Here is a 21,955-nt window from a genome sequence, read left to right as displayed (position 1 = left end):
ACACATAGGGAAGTGGGCCACACCTCAACCTTTTCCTATGTCTATTTCACAGGTCAGTTTCTGCCCTCTTGTTATCCAAATTAAACAACAAAATTTTGATTGGATTACTAAAATTTTGTTGATTTGGAACCTAATTCTGCCATCAAAATGTTTCTTAATAGAAACAGAGTGAAGACAATTTTGATAGAACTGGATTCCAATTGCACCCAATTTCACAGATAGAGAAGTGTGTGTGTGTGTAAGTCTAGGGACCTTCCATGTCCTGCCACTGAGACCTAGTGCAGAAGCTCATTAATACATAGTCAGCCAACTAAGTCTTGCTCAGCCAAAGCTTGACCATACCAGGCTAAGTCAATCAACAGCAAAGTCCTAGTCTTTGGTTAGGCTGTCTCAACCGTCGATCACAACAAATAACGGTCAAGATCAACTTACCCTGATCTTCATGTAGTTGGTCACATTGAATCAGAAAATCTCAATGGGACTGGGAGGAAGCCTCGCCACTTCTGTCGCAAACAGTCTTCTCTTTTACCCCGTTAACCATCGCGGTCATCTGCTCAACTCCATCCCCAGCGGACCATGTGGCCTGGGGTGGTGAGTTCAGGTTCCTATAGAAGCAGTCACCATATTCTCCCCTAAATTTGCTAGTTTTTTCAGCATTTCACAATTATGAACAACTGCAAAAACAAAATGAACAAAGTGAGTAAACCAAACCTTGAAGAAAATACCTTAGGTGCTCATTGAATTGGTAATGAGGGCTACGTGGTATGATCTGCACATCGGTTTCAATGGTCAGGATTGGCGTATGGCAGGGGTCCATCTTATGCCATATGACCTGATCCGTCTCAAGTTTTTGCCCAAAAAAAAGATCCTGTCCTCTTTTGACATGAGGATCTATGTTGATCCTAGCTGTAACTATTGCATCTGGACGGCTATGATTAATCCACATCCAGGTGAAAATGTGGCACTAATCCTAGCCACTGGTTGGAGGTTAGGATTGATCCCATCATATGGCAGATGATGGAATATGTTCTCATATTTGCCAGGGTTACTGAGCTGGCCAACTATGATTTTGGCTATGCCGAATTCATGGCCCACTCTCTACTTTTTTGAAGGAGAATAACTTGGCTAAACTAATAGGAAAAATTATCACATATAGAAAATGAGTAAATGAGTAGGGTGAAAAGAAATCACCCAAAAGAAAATAAAAACAGGATACAAACGGGGAAACAGAGCACGAAGTACAGAACAGGGGAACGACATAAAAACAAGTCCTCTAAGAGATAAGGTCCCTGAAATTGTAAAGCAAAACACAGATTGAGAAAATCCTTTGTGTAACATGGCCGCTTTAAATCTAATTAGGCTCTGTTTGGGAGACTTGCATTGGGATAGAAGCACCATTTTCATGTGTTGCCAAAATATGGTTTGCCAAAATTTGGTTCTTTAAAAGCATCCTCTTGTCCTCTGAATGGTGCTGAAATGTTAGTGGCGAGGCTGCCAGGACAGTAGATCAGGTGCAATCACATTGAGCACGTGATCTGCCCTCTAAAAGAAAAAGAAATTTGAATAAGCTTTTACTGGATTACCTTTAAGGCATGTTTGATTAGCTTTACTGCATGTTTGATTGCCCAAAAAAAACTCTTGAATCATCCAATTTGAATAAGCTTCTGCATGATTGGTTCTATAAGAACCAACTCTTGATACATCCAATTTTGATGCATAAAAGAGATTTTTTTAAGGATTTAAAAATCAATGGCTCATAATCTTCATAAATATTCAAGCATTCAAAAATCACATTTTTCAAAATTACATGATCCAATAGTTTATTCCTAGCAAATTCACCTTGCCAAGCACATCCACATGGTTGGATTTGCAGAAAACAATGTGTTGAAAATGCTCATATTTCTAGTTCTCATATTCTAGTGACTCTCTCTCTCTCTCTCTCTCTCTCTCTCTCTATATATATATATATATATATATATATATATATATAATGAAAAGCGTTGAGTTAGTCTTCCCTTTCCTTGTGCAAAAGAAAAACAAATGCTAGGCCCTTTACAGAATGACCACATCCATGGCATCCAAACTAATTAACATAATCTCATCCGCACGCAGCCATGGAATTTGCTAAATAACTTGAATGTGTGCTCAAAAGTTGCAGGTGAGGGCAAGATGAAGACGTGTGCATGTTTCCTTGCCCCCGAACAAAAAGTAGGCATTTGATATAGAAGCATAGAAATTAAATAACTTAAAAATAAGTTAAATACATTGCAATCTTATGACAAGAATGGTATATGGTCATGCCCAGCACGTTAATTATCACACAGGAGATGGAAATGTATGGACTATATACTTCCATCACAAATTCGTTATTCACGGGGATTATTACTATATATACTGATAGATTATGAGACACACAGGCTTCCTTCTCATTGTTACTCTAAGGGGTGGAAGCGGCAGTAGAAGCGGATGATATGAGCTGTTTGCACAAGCAAAACCATGGCAGCCAAAACAGCAAGGGAACCGGATGCCGACGGGCTCTTGAAGCAGGCGCGCTTACTGCAAGCCCAGCGTGCAACCTTCCTCGAGCCGCAGTGCGCATTGACAGCCATTCTAACCCCGCAGAGCATATCCACATCATATGTTTCACTTAGCTTGAGCTCCCTGAAGAAATCCAGCACGCCACTGTCACTGGGGAGGTTGTTGATGAGCACGCCATTGGAGCGCAGAGCCCGAACGTCGTCGGCCGTGCACATGAGGTTGTCAAGGAAGCGCAAGTAAGCGGTCACTGGCTGCCGCCAGTCTCCGGTGCCACGCTCGAAGGCCATCATGTTGAGAAACACACTGTCCATGTCCACACCAATGGTGATGACTGGGAGCATAAGGATGGAAGAGGATTGCACCCACTCTACTGCCCCTGAACAGTTTGGCGACAACACTACATTTGCATCAAGCAGCTCAGTGGCACTGTGCAGCACGCTGAACCCAGCTCCTGTCTTGATGGAAGGATCCTTTGGGAGCGAGAATGGAGCTGGGACCATGCTGGTGGACATCATGGGGAGCATCTTGATCCTCATAGCATCAAGAACATGGGATGCTTCATGAAGCTTTTGGAGCAAACCGCTGAGCATCCCCGAGTAGTTAGTCGGGAACATAAACCTCAAAAGCAACTCTTCAATCCTGTCATGTCCATGCTCCAATTGGAACAACTCCCTGAGCACCAACATTGGTATCTGGTTCTCTAGCTTCATGACATCAAGCATCATCTGTTGGTGCTCGGCGTAGGGAATGGAGCTCAGGATCTTGCCACTAATGATCTCCAACATGAAGCAGCCATCCATCATGAGCATGTTTCTGAAGGTAGTGCTTGGAAGAGGGGGGCCAACCCACTTGTAGCACTTGCTCGCTTCGGTTTCTACACGTTGCATGGCGACGGAGTAGTCGCCGGTCCCCTTCCTGCTTCTGGTGACCACTTGCCTGAAAACTTGGTCCTTGAGTTGGTCCATTGGCGGCCATGAAGGGCGGTAGGGGCCCAAGGCTACCTTCTGTGACTCGAAGGCCTCCCTTCTTTTCGCCCGCATGACTTCATCGGCCGGGAAGATGGAAGAAGCCATTGATTTTGGTGTGTTTGGTTATAGCTAGACCTTTCAAAGGATGTGTGGTATGCTAGTGCACCTCACCTTAGGTGTATATATAGTGTGGTAGTAGTAAGAATCAATGTCTTGCTTCTGCTTTAAGTAACCATGAAGGGACAAGTTATTCCTTAATTAAGGTTGGAAACCAAGAGAAGGAACAAAGTTAGAAAACCTAATTACGCTTCATTCCTACCTCCTATGCCTAGGTTCTCGCCATTCACGCTTTGGAATTTGGTTGTTGATTGTCCTATGTCATGCATGTACGTATATTTATGCAGGATGGTTGTGAATTTGAGGATAGACCATTGAATACGATGCACTGCTGCTGAATTCATAGATGCTGATTACATGCTGTGTTTTAACAGGGAACTGAGAACTCATGTCTGTTGCTTTGTGTTTGTACTGATTAAACTGCCAGTTACATACGTTTAGATCTGGTTTTGTCACACATGCACAAAAATATGATACGGGGATTTAAAGGCTTAGGCCTCTTTTTTTTCTTTATGTTCTTGGGGTAATTGCTAGCCCCCTGATTAGTGTATTTTACACGCCTATAATTTTCTTAGAATAATTTTTTTCTTTCATTTAAAAGGGAAAAAAATCACCCTCATGGTGCATACTAGGCTTTGTAAAGAAAGTGTTGGATTTGGAAATTCACTGAAAACTAAAGGATCAATATACATGTTCACGCTGAATTGTAGAAGAAAAAAAACAGAATTTTAATGTGGAAGCATACCTAAATCCATTGACGCTCCGATAGATCGTTGATGGGTAAGATCTTTCAGAACTTGTATACGTGTCCATTTTCCTTTCTCTAAACCTTATAAGAGATGGACTCATTTCTCTTGATGATAATGAGAAACCTGAAGAGAAGGTCACTATATATGGTTTGGGGACCATAACCTAATTTGAATCTAACTGAGAGTCCGTCTCCAATTTAGCCCATCATAGAGTTGGAGGCAGACATAAACATGTCTCTTCACATAAGAATACCATACTATATCAGATACCATAAGGCCCAACTGAATAAGATCACGTAAATTGGGCCTGAACCACAAACAACCTATAATGTGTTATTACATATACATGTAGGACCACACGATTTTTTGCAACAATCTCTCACTTGAGCCACACATGTTACCTTATAATTACATATTATATCCTTATGAGTTCAAAAAATATTATCTTACCAATTGATATCTCTACCAATCTGGTCTATTGATCTTGTCAATATAGAACCAAAGCGACCTTCATTACAAATAATGTAATTGGATCCATCAATGATCACATACATCAACATAACCAAATGACATACATCAAGTATGGATGTGAAGCAATGAAATTACATGCAATGTGATCAAACATGTTTATTTCCAACTGGTCCTTCCTTAAATTTTAGTGATATCAAAACATATGGGCACAAAATAAAATTGAAACTTTAACTTTATTCTGAAAAAACTTTATTATATCATAGAACGTCCAAATACAAACTCTCACTAAACCAGCATATCATAAAATGATAAAACACCCATTCGAGTAGTATGCTCGAGAAAGACCTTAGGTGGCAAACCTTTGGTAAGCGGATCCGTAATCATGGAGTTTGTGCCAATATGTTCTATCGATATCTGACCATTCTGCATTCTTTCTTTAACAATAAGAAACTTAGTGTCAATATGTTTTGACTTTGATGAGCTCCTGTTGTCATTGGAATATAACACTGCTAAATTATTATCACAAAATAACTTGAGCAGTTTCTCAACATTATTCAAAATCTGCAGCCCTGTGAGAAAATTGTGTAACCATATTACATGATTGGATGCCTCACAGCAGGCTATGGAATCTGCTATCATTGTGGAAGAAGCAATGAGCGTCTTCTTTGCACTCCTCCAAAAAATATCTCTCCCGACCAATAGAAAAACATAACCTAATATGGATCTACGACTGTCTTGGCATCCAGCAAAGTCAGAATCTGAATACCCAATGATCTCCAACTGATTTGACTTCTTGTATGTGAGCATGTAACCTTTTGTTCTCTGTAAATACGGCATAACCCGTTTAGCTACTTTCCAATGATTCATACCTGGGTTACTAAGATATCTGCATAATATCTCAATAATGTACGCTAAATTCGGACACGTACATACTTGAGTATACATAAGACTCCCTGGAGTAGTTGCATAGGAAATTTGTTTCATATCCTTAATCTCAGACTGGTGTTTAGGGCATTGAGCAAGACTAAACTTGTCTCCCTTAGCAACATGAGTATTTCCTAGTTTGCAATCCTTCATGCCAAATTTATCAAGAATTCTTTCGATATAGCTCTTTTGTGATAATTCAAGAATACCTCGAGAATGGTCTCGATGTATCTGAATCCCTAATACAAAAGAGGCATCACCAAGATCTTTTATTTTAAATTTTTTTGTCAGAAATCTCTTGATTTTATGCAGTATGCCTATATCATTACTGGCAAGCAATATATCATCAACATATAAAACCAAAAAAATATATTTACTCCCACTGAACTTATGGTATATGCATTCATCAACCGCATTCATCTTAAGACTAAATGAGATGACAACTTGATGAAATTTATGATACCATTGACAAAAAGCCTTCTTAAGTACATAGATGGATTTCTTTAATTTATAAATAATTTTTTTAGCATCGCCTGAGACAAAATATTTTTGTTGCACTATATATATTGTCTCATCAATGTCGCCATTAAGGAATGCAGTCTTTATATCTATCTGATGCAGCTCCAAATTATAATGAGTCACAAGTGTCATCATAATTCTAAAAGAGTCTTTCGTAGAAACTAGAGAGAAACTAGAGAGAAAGTCTTTGTATAGTCAATGCCTCCCCTTTAAGTAAACTCTTTCGCAACAAGACGGGCCTTATATCTTTCCATATTATCCTTTAAATGTCTTTTGGTTTTAAATATCCATTTGCAACCAATGGGTTTCACACCTTCAGGTAATGAGATAAGATCTCACATGTTATTATCCCTCATGGATTTAATCTCCTCATGCATTGCTTTAATTCACTTTTGAGAGTTACAATTTTGTGTAGCTTGTTGAAAGTTGATTGGATCATCTTTCCTTAAGCCAATATCACCCTTATGTTCTTATAGAAAGACAATATAATCATTTGAAATTGTCCTTCTTCTCTCTCTCTCTAGTGGATTTTCTTAATGACACAGGTTCTTGAGGTTGTTGAGTTTGTACTTCAAGAGTAAAAACTTGATTTTAAATAGGGAGATATAAAGCATTGCCTTGATCCAGATTTATAAAGATGATGTCAAGAATGGAAATATGATAATTGTCAACCACAACTATAGGAAGAGAAAGCAACTCTTCTTTAAAAGCAAAGACTTTTACTTTATCACTCTTCTCAAACTCAGCACTCTCAAAGAAGTAAGGATTTTTTGTTTGAAAAAAGGACTTATTCACAAGGTCATAAATCTTATAGCCCCTAGACCTTTCAGAATACCCAACAAAGTAGCAACTAACCGTTCTAAAATCCAATTTTTTTCATGTGGCCTAGCCTCAACTGGATATCCCAATATATGAAAAAACTTCATACTAGGCTTTTTGTCTGTCCATAATTCATATGGGGTCATGGTTACTACTTTATATGGTATCATGTTCAAAACATAAGCTACAATCTTTAATGCCTCTCTCCAGAGGAACTCTGGTAAGGTAGAATGAGAAATCATACTCTTTATCATATCTTTAAGGGTTCAATTTCATCTCTCAGCAACACCATTTATGCTAGAAGTGTCTGACATGGTATACTGAGGGACAATCTCATATTTCTCTAAGAATTTAGCAAAGGGTCATGGACGTTGTTCACCTGATCCATCATATCTACCATAGTACTCACCACTATGGTCAGATCTGACGGCCTTAATTCTTTTGCTAAGTTAGTTTTCAACTTTAGCCTTAAAAAATTTGAACACATTCAAGGACTGAGACTTTTCATGAATTAAATATAGGTACCCATAATGAAAATAATCGTCTCTGAACGTAACAAAATATTGTTGACCGTTACAAGAATTCATAGGGAAGGGTCCATAAATATCTGTATGAATTAGTTTTAAGAAGTTTGTTCTCCTTTCGGCACCTAATTTTCTTATGCTTGTTCGTTTTTCTTTTATGCACTCAACACAAACTTGAAAGTCATTGAAATCAAGGGAATCAAGAATCTCACTCGACATAAGCCTTTTAATTCTTTGTTTATAAATATGACCTAAGTGCTTATACCATAATAGAGCAGAATTCTCATTTGTTAATTTTTTTTTGTACCACGAGAACTTAAATGCAAGGTTTCATTATATGGAGCAACAATATTAAGCAAATAAAGGTTATTAACCGTAGATAAAGAATCAGTCCTAATAATATTTGAATCAAGAAATAATTTAAATTTATTATTTTTAAATAAACAAGAATAACCATATTTGTCTAAAGTGAAAATAAAAATCAAATTTCGCCTAAAAGATGACACAATAATTTTTTTTTCAAATATAAATAATTCTCAGTCTTTAAAAGTAACTTAAATGTCTCTATTGTCTTAACTTCAATTGTTTTGCCATCGCCCATATAGATGAATCTTTCAACATTAATTGGTTGTGGGCAACTCAGGCAACCTTGCATAGACACACTTATATGAATGGTAGCACCAGAATCCATCCACCAAGTGTGTTCAGGCACAGAAGTTAAATTAATATCAGAACAAACCAAAGTAAGGAGCATACCTTTCTTTTTACGCCAGACATAATACTTGGTACAGTCCTTCTTCATGTGATCCTCCCCTTTGCAAAAGAAACAACTTGACTTTAGGTCTTGATGTTTTTTCTATTTCTTTTGTAATTGAGGGTCCACTATAGTTTCTTTAGTCCTTTTTTTTACCTAAACTTGTCCTTGGAGGTCACTATCAAATACGCACTCTCAGTCTTCTTTTGCTTCATCCTATCCACTTTTTTCATATAGTGTGAAATGAGGTTATTAAGAGTTCATTTTTCTTTTTGGCAGTTATAACTGACCTTAAATTGACTGTATTGTGAAGGAAAGGATATCAAAACTAAGTGCACAAGTAAGTCCTTAGATAACTCTAACTTTAGTGCTTTTAGTTTTGAAGAAAGATGAGATATTTCCATAATGTACTCCCTAATGTTTTCTTTTTTTTTATGCCTCATTGAGACAAGACTCGAAAGAAGAGTACTTGTCTCAGTCTTTTCATTTTTTGCAAAATGCTTTTTGATTTCTTCAAGGAAAACTTTGGCATTAACCTCTTTGGACATAGTGCCCTTGAAAGATTCAAGAATTGCACGTTTCATGATCATGAGACTCATGCGATTAGATCGATCCCACCGCTTGAAGTTTCTTTTATCCTTAGCGAAACTCTTATTTGTAAGAGCATATGGATGATATTCTCATAGTGCAAAATCCAAATTCATACATCCAAAAATTATCATGACATTTACTTTTCAGTTTTTAAAATTGGAACCATTCAAAATAGGGATAGAATTAATATTTATAGATGTCGTAGAAGCAAAGGTATTAATTGAATTAAGAATAAAAATAAGCTCACAATTAACATATATTTTCATATGCATTATCATAAAAATTACATATTAAAACAATGATGAACCCCATCACAAGATACTCAGCACAACATTGACATTTAGTTTTTTGACACAAATGTCAACTTGTAAGTGGTACCCTCAAAATAGTAATCAAACATGAACAATTAGTCATGGCAAACAATGAGCCATTATTTAGACCGACTCGTTATTCACATGGAAAATGGTACAATTATCCCATATTTATTACTAAAAATATATATATTTGGGTTTGGCCAAATAATAATCTTTCTTTAAGCCGACCACAATTCGCATGAACCACAAACATATAAACATCATAATATTCCAAAATGAGTTATTCTACGCAATAAAGGTTACTTTGGCAACATATTGATTCAATCAATTCAATTCAGATATTAGTCCCATAATCAAAAGAATACCAGCATTCAAATATGTCCATCTATGCATATTTTTAAACACAATCATAATCTATATAGGGCCTAAAAGTAACCGAAAACCGCCCTCCATAGTGAACTCACAATGCACGCCAAATAGCCTTATAATAAAATTGTCAAATATATATATATATATATATATATTACAAGGCTTATGCACGAGTTTAGCCAATTGTATCTCGCCAGACCCACATGCAGGACGCAAAATTTGTCTGACCCGAATTGGGTCAGACCCAGCAACAATAGGTGGCCAGGTGCAGACCCATGATATTGGGTCGGGTCTGACTAGGCCGACCCACACTACAACATGGTGGCTGAATCGGTTACTGGCCCCACCTGACTTGGGTCAGCCCCTCAACTAAATGGGGTTGAATCAGGTCAATAGGCTAGTGACCCCTAAATGATACTCAGGCCAACTCAGCCTCCAGACTATGAGCCAAACCGGTCCTAAGTACAAAGGCCCATAGCAGGTAGAAGGCAGGATCGAACCGGCCTATTTTTGTTAGTTGAAGGCTGAGCCAACCTGGATAGAAAAGGGTCGAATCAGCCCGACCGATAAAACCAGTCTCACATCAAAATGTCCCAGATAAGACGAATTGGCTGAAGGTTGAATCGACCATGCTCACATCTGGGTCGCCAAATCATCCCAAAATGAATGGCCAAAACAACCTAGGGATAATGAAGCAGTCGACTCCCGAATCATCCCTGAGTCATCAAGTCGACACTGACCCCTAAAGGTCGAACCAAACGACAAATCTATCGATGGATGGCTTAGCAGAATGTCTATTCACGCTGACGAAAAACTAAACTGGACCTTTGCAAGTGTCGGTCCTCAAAGGATGATGGTGATAGCTAGAAAATGGCTCCAGACCCCCATGAGCCAAATCTTTTCAGTGATGGTCGAGTTTGACCCCTGATATTGGCGTAGATCAATAACGGGTCAGAGTGGCTACCAGATCCATCTATGCCTGGACTGTATGATTGCTTGCCTTGGTCTTTCGACGGTCTGAGAAGGTGATTGCCTGATTGATGAATTGAGAAGGTGACCCCTCGCCGGCGATCAGAAGAAGGGAAACCCTCTGTTGTCCGAAGATCTGAAGAGGGGAAAGCCCCTATCGTATGCCCTCCGGTTCGGCAAAGATAAATCGGGGAAGGGCCGAACGACCCTTTTGTCTGATCACCCGCAACAGAGAAGGGCCCGACAGCCCTTCCCGTCCATCCAATCACCCAAAAAAGAAAGAAAGAAGGCTCTGATGACCCTTCCTGGTCCGATGGCCAAAATAAGAGAAGGGCCCAACAGCCCTTCTGGTTTGCTCAATCCGGTATTCTTAAAGGAAAAGGGTTGAACGACCCTTTCCACCCAACCGGATGCCACAAAAATGCTCAGTCACTGATCACATCGGATCGGCACCGCCAAAAAATGCAATAAATTTATATTTTCAACAATTCAATGGGAACAATAGCTCTGATACTAATTGTTGGATTTGGAAATCCACCGAAAACTAAAGAATTGATATACATATTCACGCTAAATCGTTGAAAACCAAAACACAAACAGAATCTTAATGTGGAAACATATCTGAATCTATTGGGGCTCTGATAGATTGTTGACGGGTATGATCTTTTAAAACCTGTATACGTGGCCCTTTTCCTTTCTCTAAATCTTATGAGAGAGGGATTGATTTCTCTTGATGTTAATGGGGAACCTGAAGAGAAGGCCACTATATATGGTTTGGGGACCATAACCTAATTTGAATCCAACTGAGAGTCTGTCTCAAATTCAGCCCATCATAGAGTTGGAGGCAGACAGAATATGTCTCTTCACATAAGAATATCATACTATATGAGATACCGCAAGGCCCAACCAAATCAGATCACGTAAACTAGGCCTGAACCGCAGACATCCTATAAAGTGTGATTGCATATATATGTAGGCCCACATGATTTTTCCCAACAGAAAGCAAGCGCATATGGGTGGGTTTCAACTTTCTTATTTTGACCCAAACCCGATACAAGAGAATTTACTGTATTTGGGCAAACTAAAGTAAGTCCCAAATCGTTGATTTTGAATAATGCAAATAGGACATTTATAAAAAAGAATATGATTAGGTTTGGGTTTTTTCATGTTTGATAGGACTACTAACCAAACCCACTTGTTGTTTATATGGGCAGATTTAGGTCAGCCTTGACCAGGCCCTGATCCAACCCATTAATAACCCTATGACATCATCTAGTCATACATCAACAAAAATTGATATGGGATTCATCATAAAATATATGATTAGGTTCGCCTTTTTTATGTCTCATAGCAATCTCGTGTTGCTATTTTGTGAAACCCCACGACAGTTTAATTAATGGGGGTTTCACTCAAAACAGCAGCATGTGATTGGTCTTATAATCCAAGCTATGAGAATTGAGATCATTGGATCTTGTCATATGTGCTATATGATAGATCCACTTCCCAAAAGAAAAATCAACACCTTGCTCGCAATAAGTTTCAAGACATAGAAGACACATTGGTTGTGTGTGTGTGTGTGTGTGTGTGTGTGTGTGTGTGTGTGTATAGTGCTCCTACCAAATAGAAGCTTCAATTTTTTTGCTTTTTTGTTTATAAGACCTTATAGATATGATTTACAATTATTATTTAGTATAAAACAAGTTTTGGATCATGTGATTATGTCATGTATATAGGTTTTTAAAGATCTTCAAAATTGAAGGTTCACAATGTATCAAAATTTTATAACTTAAAAAATCCTATTTTTATGTTCCAAAAACATTGTCCAAAACATGATTCCTATCAAATGATCTATGTTGAATATACCTATCAGGTCTGATTGAGAATATCTAACATAGAACTGTGATTTTTAGTAGGTGGGAGTAGGTACTCCTCGTGCACCATAATATATATATATATATATATATATATATATATATATATAGTCGGAAGCACAAAATGTTGCCTCCCTCTTGTAGAAAATGACTGCATGTTTAAGCATTATACATGTTCAAGTGAATCAAATATTATGGCTGGACCAAGAGAAGCACTCTAAGGTTATAATCCCAGAGGGTTAATGTTCCCAAAATGTCTTTGAAAACATGGTAATTTGCCCAATACATGAAATATCGTTGGTTGATAGCCATAGAAATTGCTTACGTGCAATTTCTGAAAGTTGGCAATGGAGATGATCATGATGATGCAAATTGCTCTATATTTTAACTATAAATAATGTTTAAGCGCTAATTATGTAGAGTTTCTAATGACTCAATCTTGTAAGTGCAGCAAGAGAGAAGAGAGAATGAGAGAGGGGTTGAGGATTTATGGTCATCTTCAGGAGGGCTATAATTCTGAATTTGATAACTTTTTATTTTTTGTAAAGTACTCACTTCTATATATAGGAGTGAGGGCTAGCATGTTCTCCTCCCATTGGTAGCCATTACCCGACCGTAATTTTTGCCAAGTCTGGTGGTATTCCCTTATGTAAGGAATACCAATGGATGGATAACCCAACCAAATGGGCTTCTGATGCATTGAGCAGAGAGAGTGCCCATCTCTCTTTTCAACACATGAGTTCCTTGCATGTCATGTATGACCAACATCTCCCACTTGGCCATGTAAACTGAATCATGATGCATTATTTTTTCTTTCATTATTGGAGTCTTACACTCGCATCAAAGTTCTAGCAATTTGGTATTTCATTGTTATTAATTCAGTTAGATGCTTCAATAAAACATATCTTAATCTCATTCAGGATACATGCTTTGAAAACAATTCTTCTTATATGTCTTTTGTCAAAGGGTCCGCAATTATATCAGAGGTTGGCAAATAACTGAATGTAATTTCATTCTTTTCAATTATATCATGAATATAATGATATTCTACTATTATATATTTGTTTTTAGAGCTATTAGCTCCACTCTTCATAAGAAGAATTGTTTTCAAACCTTTTTTCTTCCTTTCTTCAGTGGCCGAATTTTCGGCGATTGTGGTAAAAAATCTGGTTACAGTTCTTAAACAGGAAGGAAGCCCTTATCCAGGCATGGTAACAAAATTTTCTCCTTTTTTAGTAATCTTTTTTATTTTTAGTTCCGGGTGAGCCTCTCTCTTCGAGAGGGAATCCCTAGGTTTTCTAGTGACTGTATAGCCGAAATTTCGGCGACAAACCCACACAGAAAAATAATAAAATATAACTAACCGATTTTTTTTCCTTATTTTGGATTCTGGCGGCACTGAGATTGAGTGTCTCTGCATCATGGGAAGATGGATTCGCCTAATAGATTCGCGGCGGCCTACACCCACCGGTAAGTAACTTGGCTTTGATGCCACTGTAGAGTCTCTAATAACTCAATCATGTAAGTGCAGTTAGAGAGAAGAGAGAATGAGAGAGGGGTTAGGGATTTACGATCTTCTTCAGGGGGTTGTATTTTTTAATTTGATAACTTCTTATTTTTCAAAAAGTACTCACTCCTGTATATAGGAGTGAGAGTTGGCATGTTCTCGTCCCCTGGGTAGCCATTATCCAATCATTATTCTTGCCAAGTCTGTTGGTATTCTTTTATGGAAGGGATACCAAAGGATGGATAACCCAACTGAATGGGCTTCCCATGCATTGAGCAGACAGTGGGTCCACCTCTCTCCTCAATGCATGAGTTTCATGCACCTCACATGGTCATGCATGCCATGTATGACCAACAAATTACACGCAAATTAATTGAATGTTGGGTGATAATATGGATAAATCACCATTAAGAAAAACTTAATTAGTGTGTTAAAAATGGAGCAGTCTAATGTTGAGTTGAGCCTTCTATGTATAGTAGGAGTTAGTACAATTAAGATAAGAACATTTAATGGAGTGCTTTGTATTTTTTGTGATGTTAAACATGTGTCATAAGAGATGAAAAAGAATTTAATTTTTTTAAGTGCATTAGATTCTTGAAAGTTGAGAGGTGCACTTGCCTTGATGAAAGGAAAGAGATTTGATAACCTATCACTGGAAGGTTGGAAATAATATAGTAAATGTTGTAGGGTTTTCTTCTTCAAGAGACAACATTGAAAAGAAAGACTTGCTTGGGTTGAAAGAAAAGAACATGTCTGGTTACAATGCAGTTCTCGACAACAGCTTCATGGTGAAGGCAATAAAAACGAAGTCTCCGGGTAATCAGATGAATGAAAGAACATTAGAGCAGGAAATTTAGAAGAAAGAAAAGGATGGTACTTCTCATCAAGATCTCAGATTGATAGTTTTTCGGTGGGAGATTCTCATGTGAGTTAGTTCACAGCAAAAGCTGACATTCATTTTAGAAGACAACTCAAGTTCATAGACAATGTGCATAAGAGGACGATGTAGTGGCATATGTTTTTTTTAGCTGATGTAGTGGCATTCATTATAGAAGAATGTGAAAGTGATGAGTGAAAAAGAGCAAGGAACTGATAGGAGTAAAATCTAGTGCATACGTTTGGGGTTTTGGATCACTAAATGAAGAGAGATTGGTATTTATTCTCCCTTGGTAGGAACACGAATCCCACCATTTGAAATAGGATGGGTTCCATCGTACATTCAATCCTAGCGATGTTGGATGGCTACGATAGAATGTATGATGGATGATGGGATCTGTGTTCTTCGGTAAGAAGTGAGGTCGCCATTTGGATCATGACCGTATGAAAAAGAGTGTGAGTCAGGTCAGAATGATCTCTGACGGATTATGACGTTCATCCATGAAATGAAAGGCATCTCAAATACCATATGTTGAACTATTTTTTTCAGCCATTCATTTTGCAAACCTGTTTCTTCAGCTCCAAAGTTTTTCAACCATCCTGCAACTTGGAAGAGGCTGAGCAACACAAGCGAGCAGCAAGGTGGACAGATCCGCTGCTCATAGCCCTAAATCTTTGCAACCATCCTCTCTCTATCTCTCTCCAACCCTGCATCTTTGTATCTTAGGGAATTCGTTTGTATTTTGTTGTTGTTTCTTTTTTGTTTTATTTGTTGCATCGGATAAGAGTGTTTCATCTCAGAAGAGCAGAAGCTGCAGCCTTAGAGGTTCCAGGGATCTCACGAGATTGGATTGCAGCAGCCCAAAGTCACTGCACCATCGATGGTGGGGTGAGGGGCGTGTTGGGGGTGACAACGCTTAATTGAGACAAGGTGACGGGTTCGAAAACCCGACATGATACACGCACAAAAAACACACGGACCCTAGGCAACAAGAAATTAATGAATATGACCGAATTCTAAAATGTATATCTGGACACCCAAAATGACAATCTAACACGTTCGAATGGGGTGTAGTTGCTACTCTCTTGTTTCATTTTGATTAACTTTTATATTTGCATACTATTGGTTTGTTGAATAAATAAAGGCTCTTGAACTCTTTCCATGGATGTAGGCATGTTGTCAAACCACATGACTTATCTTTTGTGCAACTATTTTGATTCTTTACTTGTTTTATTATATTTATGTGGGTTCCCTAATCCCATCAACATCGAATCTGGCCTAGCATCATCTTGGGTGGTGTATGTTCCCCCCCGATGATTCACTGAATCCCACGTCTGTGTTCGGGGCTTTGAATGAGCACCACGTATACAAGCACATGGGGCTCGTATTCCCGTGTATGTTGACATAACTTTGCATCGGACTCTGGTGTTGTTGCAAAGACTTAAGTACCTTTTCTTTTTATTCTTCTTATAAAGTGATGGTTTGAGAAAATGACAAAAATGCCTTTCATTCAAAAAAGAAAAAACAAATAGTTCAAAAAAAGGACAAACATGTCCTCCATCCATAAAGTCGAAGATGATGTTGACTCTTCAAAGACTTCTTCTTCTTTCTCCGTAAAACACTGTAAAATCCTCTCTCTCTCTAGAGAAGAAATCAAGGGAGGATTCTTGAAAAGACTTAAGTACCCCAAAGATGATTATTTAAGACCCAGTCTTTGCACTGCAGGATTATCCGAGAAAGAAATCTCCCCTGGAGGAGGCCATGAACATCAACCCTCTGACTCCCTTCTCTTTCTGCTTCTGTGCACATCCAGCAGAAGATCCTACATTGCTCCATCAAGCACCGACTGACCTGCACATTGACTCTTGTGGAGCCTGATTCAGAGTTTTTACCCTTACAGGAGGAGGGTTTGGGGGCTTCTCCCAGCGTGGGTATCATCATTCAACTAAATGAGTTGTAGATCCTGATTTAGAGTTTTTACCCTTACAAGAGAGGGGTAAAACCTCATCTCACTCTCTCTCTCTTCTCTCTCTACTTTTGTGCACATCCAACAAACAATCCAACATTTCTCCATCAAACACTGACTGACCTGCACACTAACTGTAGCATCGTTCAACTTGATGAGTTGTGGAGCCTGATTTAGAGTTTTTGCCCTTACAGGAGGGGGGTTTGGGGCTCCTCCCAGCGTAGGTAGCATCATTCAACTTGAAGAGTTGTGGAGTCTGATTCAAAGTTTTTACCCATTCATATTTTAAGGCATTAGATCTCATGTTTGAACATCCACGCATGTGCAGTTTGCTTTCATCATGTTCAGTTGCTTTCTTGATTATACTTTGAATTCTGGTGCATTTTAGATCTATCGATTTGTATGTAACCAGAGCTCATTTTAATCTGAATGTTTTACTGCAACTTCATGCATATGTCTTCATGCTCTCCACCAAAAATCAGATCATTCTTAGCTTGTTTGATCCACTTTAAAAATCGAGATTCAAAACCTATTATTTTGCACCGTCAGGATTTTAGCAGAATCAGGACAAACTTGCGGGAGTGATTTCTCCCTAACCAGAGATGATCTTTCCGATTCGTAAAAAGGGTTGTTTTCTAAATTAAATCTAGTTTGTTCATATCAAACTTCAGCGATTTCTATGGTGTTTTTATACCAGTTTTGGGTCAAAAACCATAACACCATCACCCTGTATCATTTTAACGACTCAAATTTTGATCCATTTTGTTTGAATTTTATTTCCCTAATGGGAGATCATTTTTCAATTCTGTAAAACGGGTTCTCTTTGTTTATGTGTCTAGTTCATCCCTGTCAATTTTTAGAATTTTTTATGGTCAATTACTATTTTATTTTGATTAAATACCAGAACCTTATATCCAGATTTTATAAATGTTCTGATTTTGGCCCCCATATCATGACTGTTGTAGCACTTCTTCAACAAATCGTTATTTGATTGGCAATATTATTCAGCAAATTATTGTTATGATTTTTTGGGATCTCTAATGAGTCTCTATTATGATTTGTAGTATTTTTGGGTCTCCAACGAGCCTCACAATGATTTATAGTGTTGTTCGGTCTTTTAATTATGATTTATAGTGCTTTGGGATCTCCAACGAGCTCCACAACGATTTATAGTGGTTTTCAGTCTTTTAACTATGATTTATAGTGTTTTCGGGTCTCTAACGAGACTCACAGCGATTTATAGTGTTGATGGACCTCGCTATAGCGATTTGTAGTATTTCTCGCTAAACACTACAGCGATTTGTGATACAAATCGCTATAGCGAGGTCCAGCAACACTATAAATCGCTGTGGGTCTCGTTAGAGATCCGAAAACACTATAAATCATAGTTAAAAGACCGAAAAACACTACAAATCGCTGTGGAGCTCGTTGGAGATCCCAAAGCACTATAAATCATAGTTAAAAGACCGAACAACACTATAAATCATTGTGAGGCTCGTTGGAGACCCAAAAATACTACAAATCATAATAGAGACTCATTAGAGACCCCAAAAAATCACAACAATAATTTGCTGAATAATATTGCCAATCAAATAACGATTTGTTGAAGAAGTGCTACAACAGTCATGATATGGGGGCCAAAATCAGAACATTTATAAAATCTGGATACAAGGTTTTGGTATTTAATCAAAATAAAATAGTAATTGACCATGAAAAATTCTGAAACTTTACAGGGATGAACTAGACACATAAACGAAGAGAACCCATTTTACAGAATTGAAAAATAATCTCCCATTAGAGAAATAAAATTCAAACAAAATGGATCAAAATCTGAGTCGTTAAAATGTCACAGGGTGACAGGGTTATGGTTTTCGACCCAAAACTGGTATAAAAACACCATAGAAATCGCTGAAATTTGGTATTAACAAACTAAATTTAATTTAGAAAACAACCTTTTTTACGGATCGGATAGATCATCTCTGGTTAGGGAGAAATCACTCCCGCAAGTTGGTCCTGATTCTGCTAAAATCCTGACGATGCAAAATAACAGGTTTTGAATCTCGATTTTTAAAGTGGGTCAAACAAACTCAGAATTATCTGATTTTTGATGGAAATCATGAAGACATATGCATGAAGTTGCAGTAAAAAATTCAGATTAAAATGAGCTCTGGTTATATATAAATTAATAGATCTAAAATGCACCAGAATTCAAAGTATAATCTAGAAAGCAACTGAACATGATAAAAGCAAACTGCACATGCGTGGATGTTCAAACATGAGATCTAATGCCTTAAAATATGAATGGGTGAAAACTTTGAATCAGACTCCACAACTCTTCAAGTTGAATGATGCTACCCACGCTGGGAGGAGCCCCCAAACCCCCCTCCTGTAAGGGCAAAAACTCTAAATCAGGCTCCACAACTCATCAAGTTGAACGATGCTACAGTTAGTGTGCAGGTCAGTCGGTATTTGATGGAGAAATGTTGGATCGTTTGTTGGATGTGCACAGAAGTAGAAAGAGAAGGGAGAGAGAGTGAGATGGTTGATGTTCATGGCCTTCTCCAGGGGGAACTCTTTGCCTCCCTTGATTTCTTCTCTAGAGAGAGAGAGAGAGGGTTTTACAGTGTTTTACGGAAAAGGAAGAAGAAGAAGATGACGATGAAAAGTTCAAACAGACATTTTTGATGGCTGAGGTTTGTTTCGTCGGATGACCATCGGGAGGAGCTTCCAAACCCTTCTCCTGTAGGGGCAAAAACTCTGAATCAGGCTCCACAACAAATCAAGTTGAACGATGCTATCCACATTGGGAGGAGCCCCCAAACCCTCATCCTATAAGGGTAAAAACTGTGAATCAAACTCCACAACTCATCAAGTTGAATGATGCTACCCACGCTGGGAGGAGCCCTCAGACCCCCCTTTTCTGTAAGGGTAAAAACTTTGAATCAGACTCCACAACTCTTCAAGTTGAATGATGCTACCCACGTTGGGAGGAGCCCCCAGACCCCTCTCCTATAAGGGTAAAAACTCTGAATCAGGATCTACAACTCATTTAGTTGAATGATGCTACCCACGCTGGGATGAACCCTCAAACCCTCCTCCTGTAAGGGTAAAAACTTTGAATCAGGCTCCACAACAGTCAATGTGCAGGTCAGTCGGTGCTTGATGGAGCAATGTAAGATCTTCTGTTGGATGTGCATAGAAGCAGAAATAGAAGGGAGAGAGTGTGTGAGAGGGTTGATGTTCATGGCCTCCTCCAGGGGAGATTTCTTTCTCAGATAATCCTGCAGTGCAGAGATTGGGTCTTAAATAATCATCTTCGGGGCACTTAAGTCTTTACAATCACTCCTTTTCAAGAATCGTCATTTTTTTTTGCACCAATGGAGGAGAGGGTACTTAAGTCTTTGCAATCGCATCAAACTCCAACGCTAATTAATGCTGACAAACATGGGGATACGAGACACACATGCTTACATACGTGGTGCTCTTTGGGACCTCCGAGCATGAGATGTAGCTAACTGCCCTGTTCGGGGGGGGACATATAACCTGCTTTGTCTTGTGCGTATATAGGCTGCAATGACTCATGCTCAACTGGTTTATCACTCAGGGGATGGAAATGTATGGGCTACCTACTTCCATCACAAATTCCTTATTCATGATTATTGATATATAACAATAAATCATTAAACACAAGGACTTCCTTCTTATCTTTTATCAGGGATGGAAGCCGCGTAAAAACGGATGATACGAACTGTTTGCACAAGCAAAACCATGGCAGCCACCACAGCAAGGGAATTCGACACTGACAGGTTGTTGAGGCAGGGACGCTTGATGTGAGACCAGCGTGCAACCTCCCTTGAGCCACAATGCGCATTGACAGCCATTCTAACACCACATAGCATATCTAGATCGTATGTTTCACTCAGTTTAAGCTCCCTAAAGAAGTCTAGCACACCACAGTCACTGGGAAGGTTGTTGATGAGCACACCGTTGGAGCGCAGGGCCCGAACATCGTCAACAGTGCGCATGAGGTTGTCGAGGAACCGCAAGTAGGCGGTCACGGGCTGCCTCCAGTCACCGCTGCCCCGCTCGAAGGCCATCATGTTCAGAAACACAATGTCCATGCCTACACCAATGGTGATCACGGGAAGTGTCAGGATGGAAGAGGATTGCACCCACTCTACTGCCCCTAAACAGTTCGACGACAACACCACGTTTGCATGAAGCATCTCAGTGGCACTGTGCAGCACACTAAACCCAGCTCCTGTCTTGATGCAAGCATCCTTTGGGAGCGAGAATGGAGCTGGGTCCATTCTGGTGGACATCATGGGGAGCATCTTGATCCTCATTGCATCGAGAACATGGGATGCACCATGAAGCTTCTGGAGCAGATCAGTGAGCATCCCCGAGTAGTTAGTCGAGGACATAAACCTCAAAAGCAACTCTTCAATCCTATCATGTCCATGCTCCAACTGGAACAACTCCCTGAGCACCACCATCGGTATCTGGTTCTCTAGCTTCATGACGTCGATCTGAATCTGTTGGTGCTCTGCGTAGGGGATGGAGCTCAGGATCTTGCCACTAACGATCTCCAACATGAAGCAGCCATCCATCATGAGCATGTTTCTGAAGGTGGCACTTGGAAGGGGAGGGCCAACCCACTTGTAGCACTTGCTAGCTTCGATCTCAACACGAGCCATGGCAGCGGAGTAGTCGGTGGTCGCTTTCCTGCTTCTGTTGACCACTTGCCTGAACACTTGGTCCTTGAGTTGGTCGATCGGCGGCCATGAATGGCAGTAGGGCCCCAAGGCTACCTTCTGTGGCTCAAAGGCCTCTCTTCTTTTCGAACGCATGGCGTCTTCGGCTTGGAAGATGGAAGAAGCCATTGATTTTGGTGTGTTTGGCTCTAGCTATACCTTTCAAAGGATGTAGTCCATGCTAGTTTAACTCAAGTTAGGTGTGTATATATAGTGTGCTAGTAGCACAAACTGCAGGCTGCCTTGCTTCAGACTTGAGGCAACAAAAAGGGACAAGTTATACCTTGATTAGACTTAGAAACGAGAAAAGGAATAAGTTAGAGAACCACTGGATTCATATCTGGAATCTAGAAA

The 21,955-nt window shown here is 39.1% G+C and overlaps 2 protein-coding genes across 2 annotated transcripts; both read right to left on the bottom strand.

Moving 5' to 3' along the window:
* Positions 1-2,432: 2,432 nt before the first annotated feature.
* Positions 2,433-3,611, bottom strand: LOC149813542 (UPF0481 protein At3g47200-like). The gene has a single exon (XM_089991141.1). It carries the CDS (start codon positions 3,609-3,611, stop codon positions 2,433-2,435), a length of 1,179 nt encoding a protein of 392 aa, XP_089847267.1.
* Positions 3,612-20,548: 16,937 nt separating this feature from the next.
* On the bottom strand, positions 20,549-21,697 carry LOC149813541 (UPF0481 protein At3g47200-like). The gene has a single exon (XM_089991140.1). It carries the CDS (start codon positions 21,695-21,697, stop codon positions 20,549-20,551), a length of 1,149 nt encoding a protein of 382 aa, XP_089847266.1.
* Between the last annotated feature and the right edge of the window lie 258 nt (positions 21,698-21,955).

Source organism: Nuphar pumila, chromosome 16, assembly GCF_984573655.1.
Source record: "Nuphar pumila chromosome 16, dmNupPumi1.hap1.1, whole genome shotgun sequence".
Taxonomy (NCBI): domain Eukaryota; kingdom Viridiplantae; phylum Streptophyta; class Magnoliopsida; order Nymphaeales; family Nymphaeaceae; genus Nuphar; species Nuphar pumila.
This window is presented reverse-complemented; position numbering and strand designations above follow the sequence as displayed.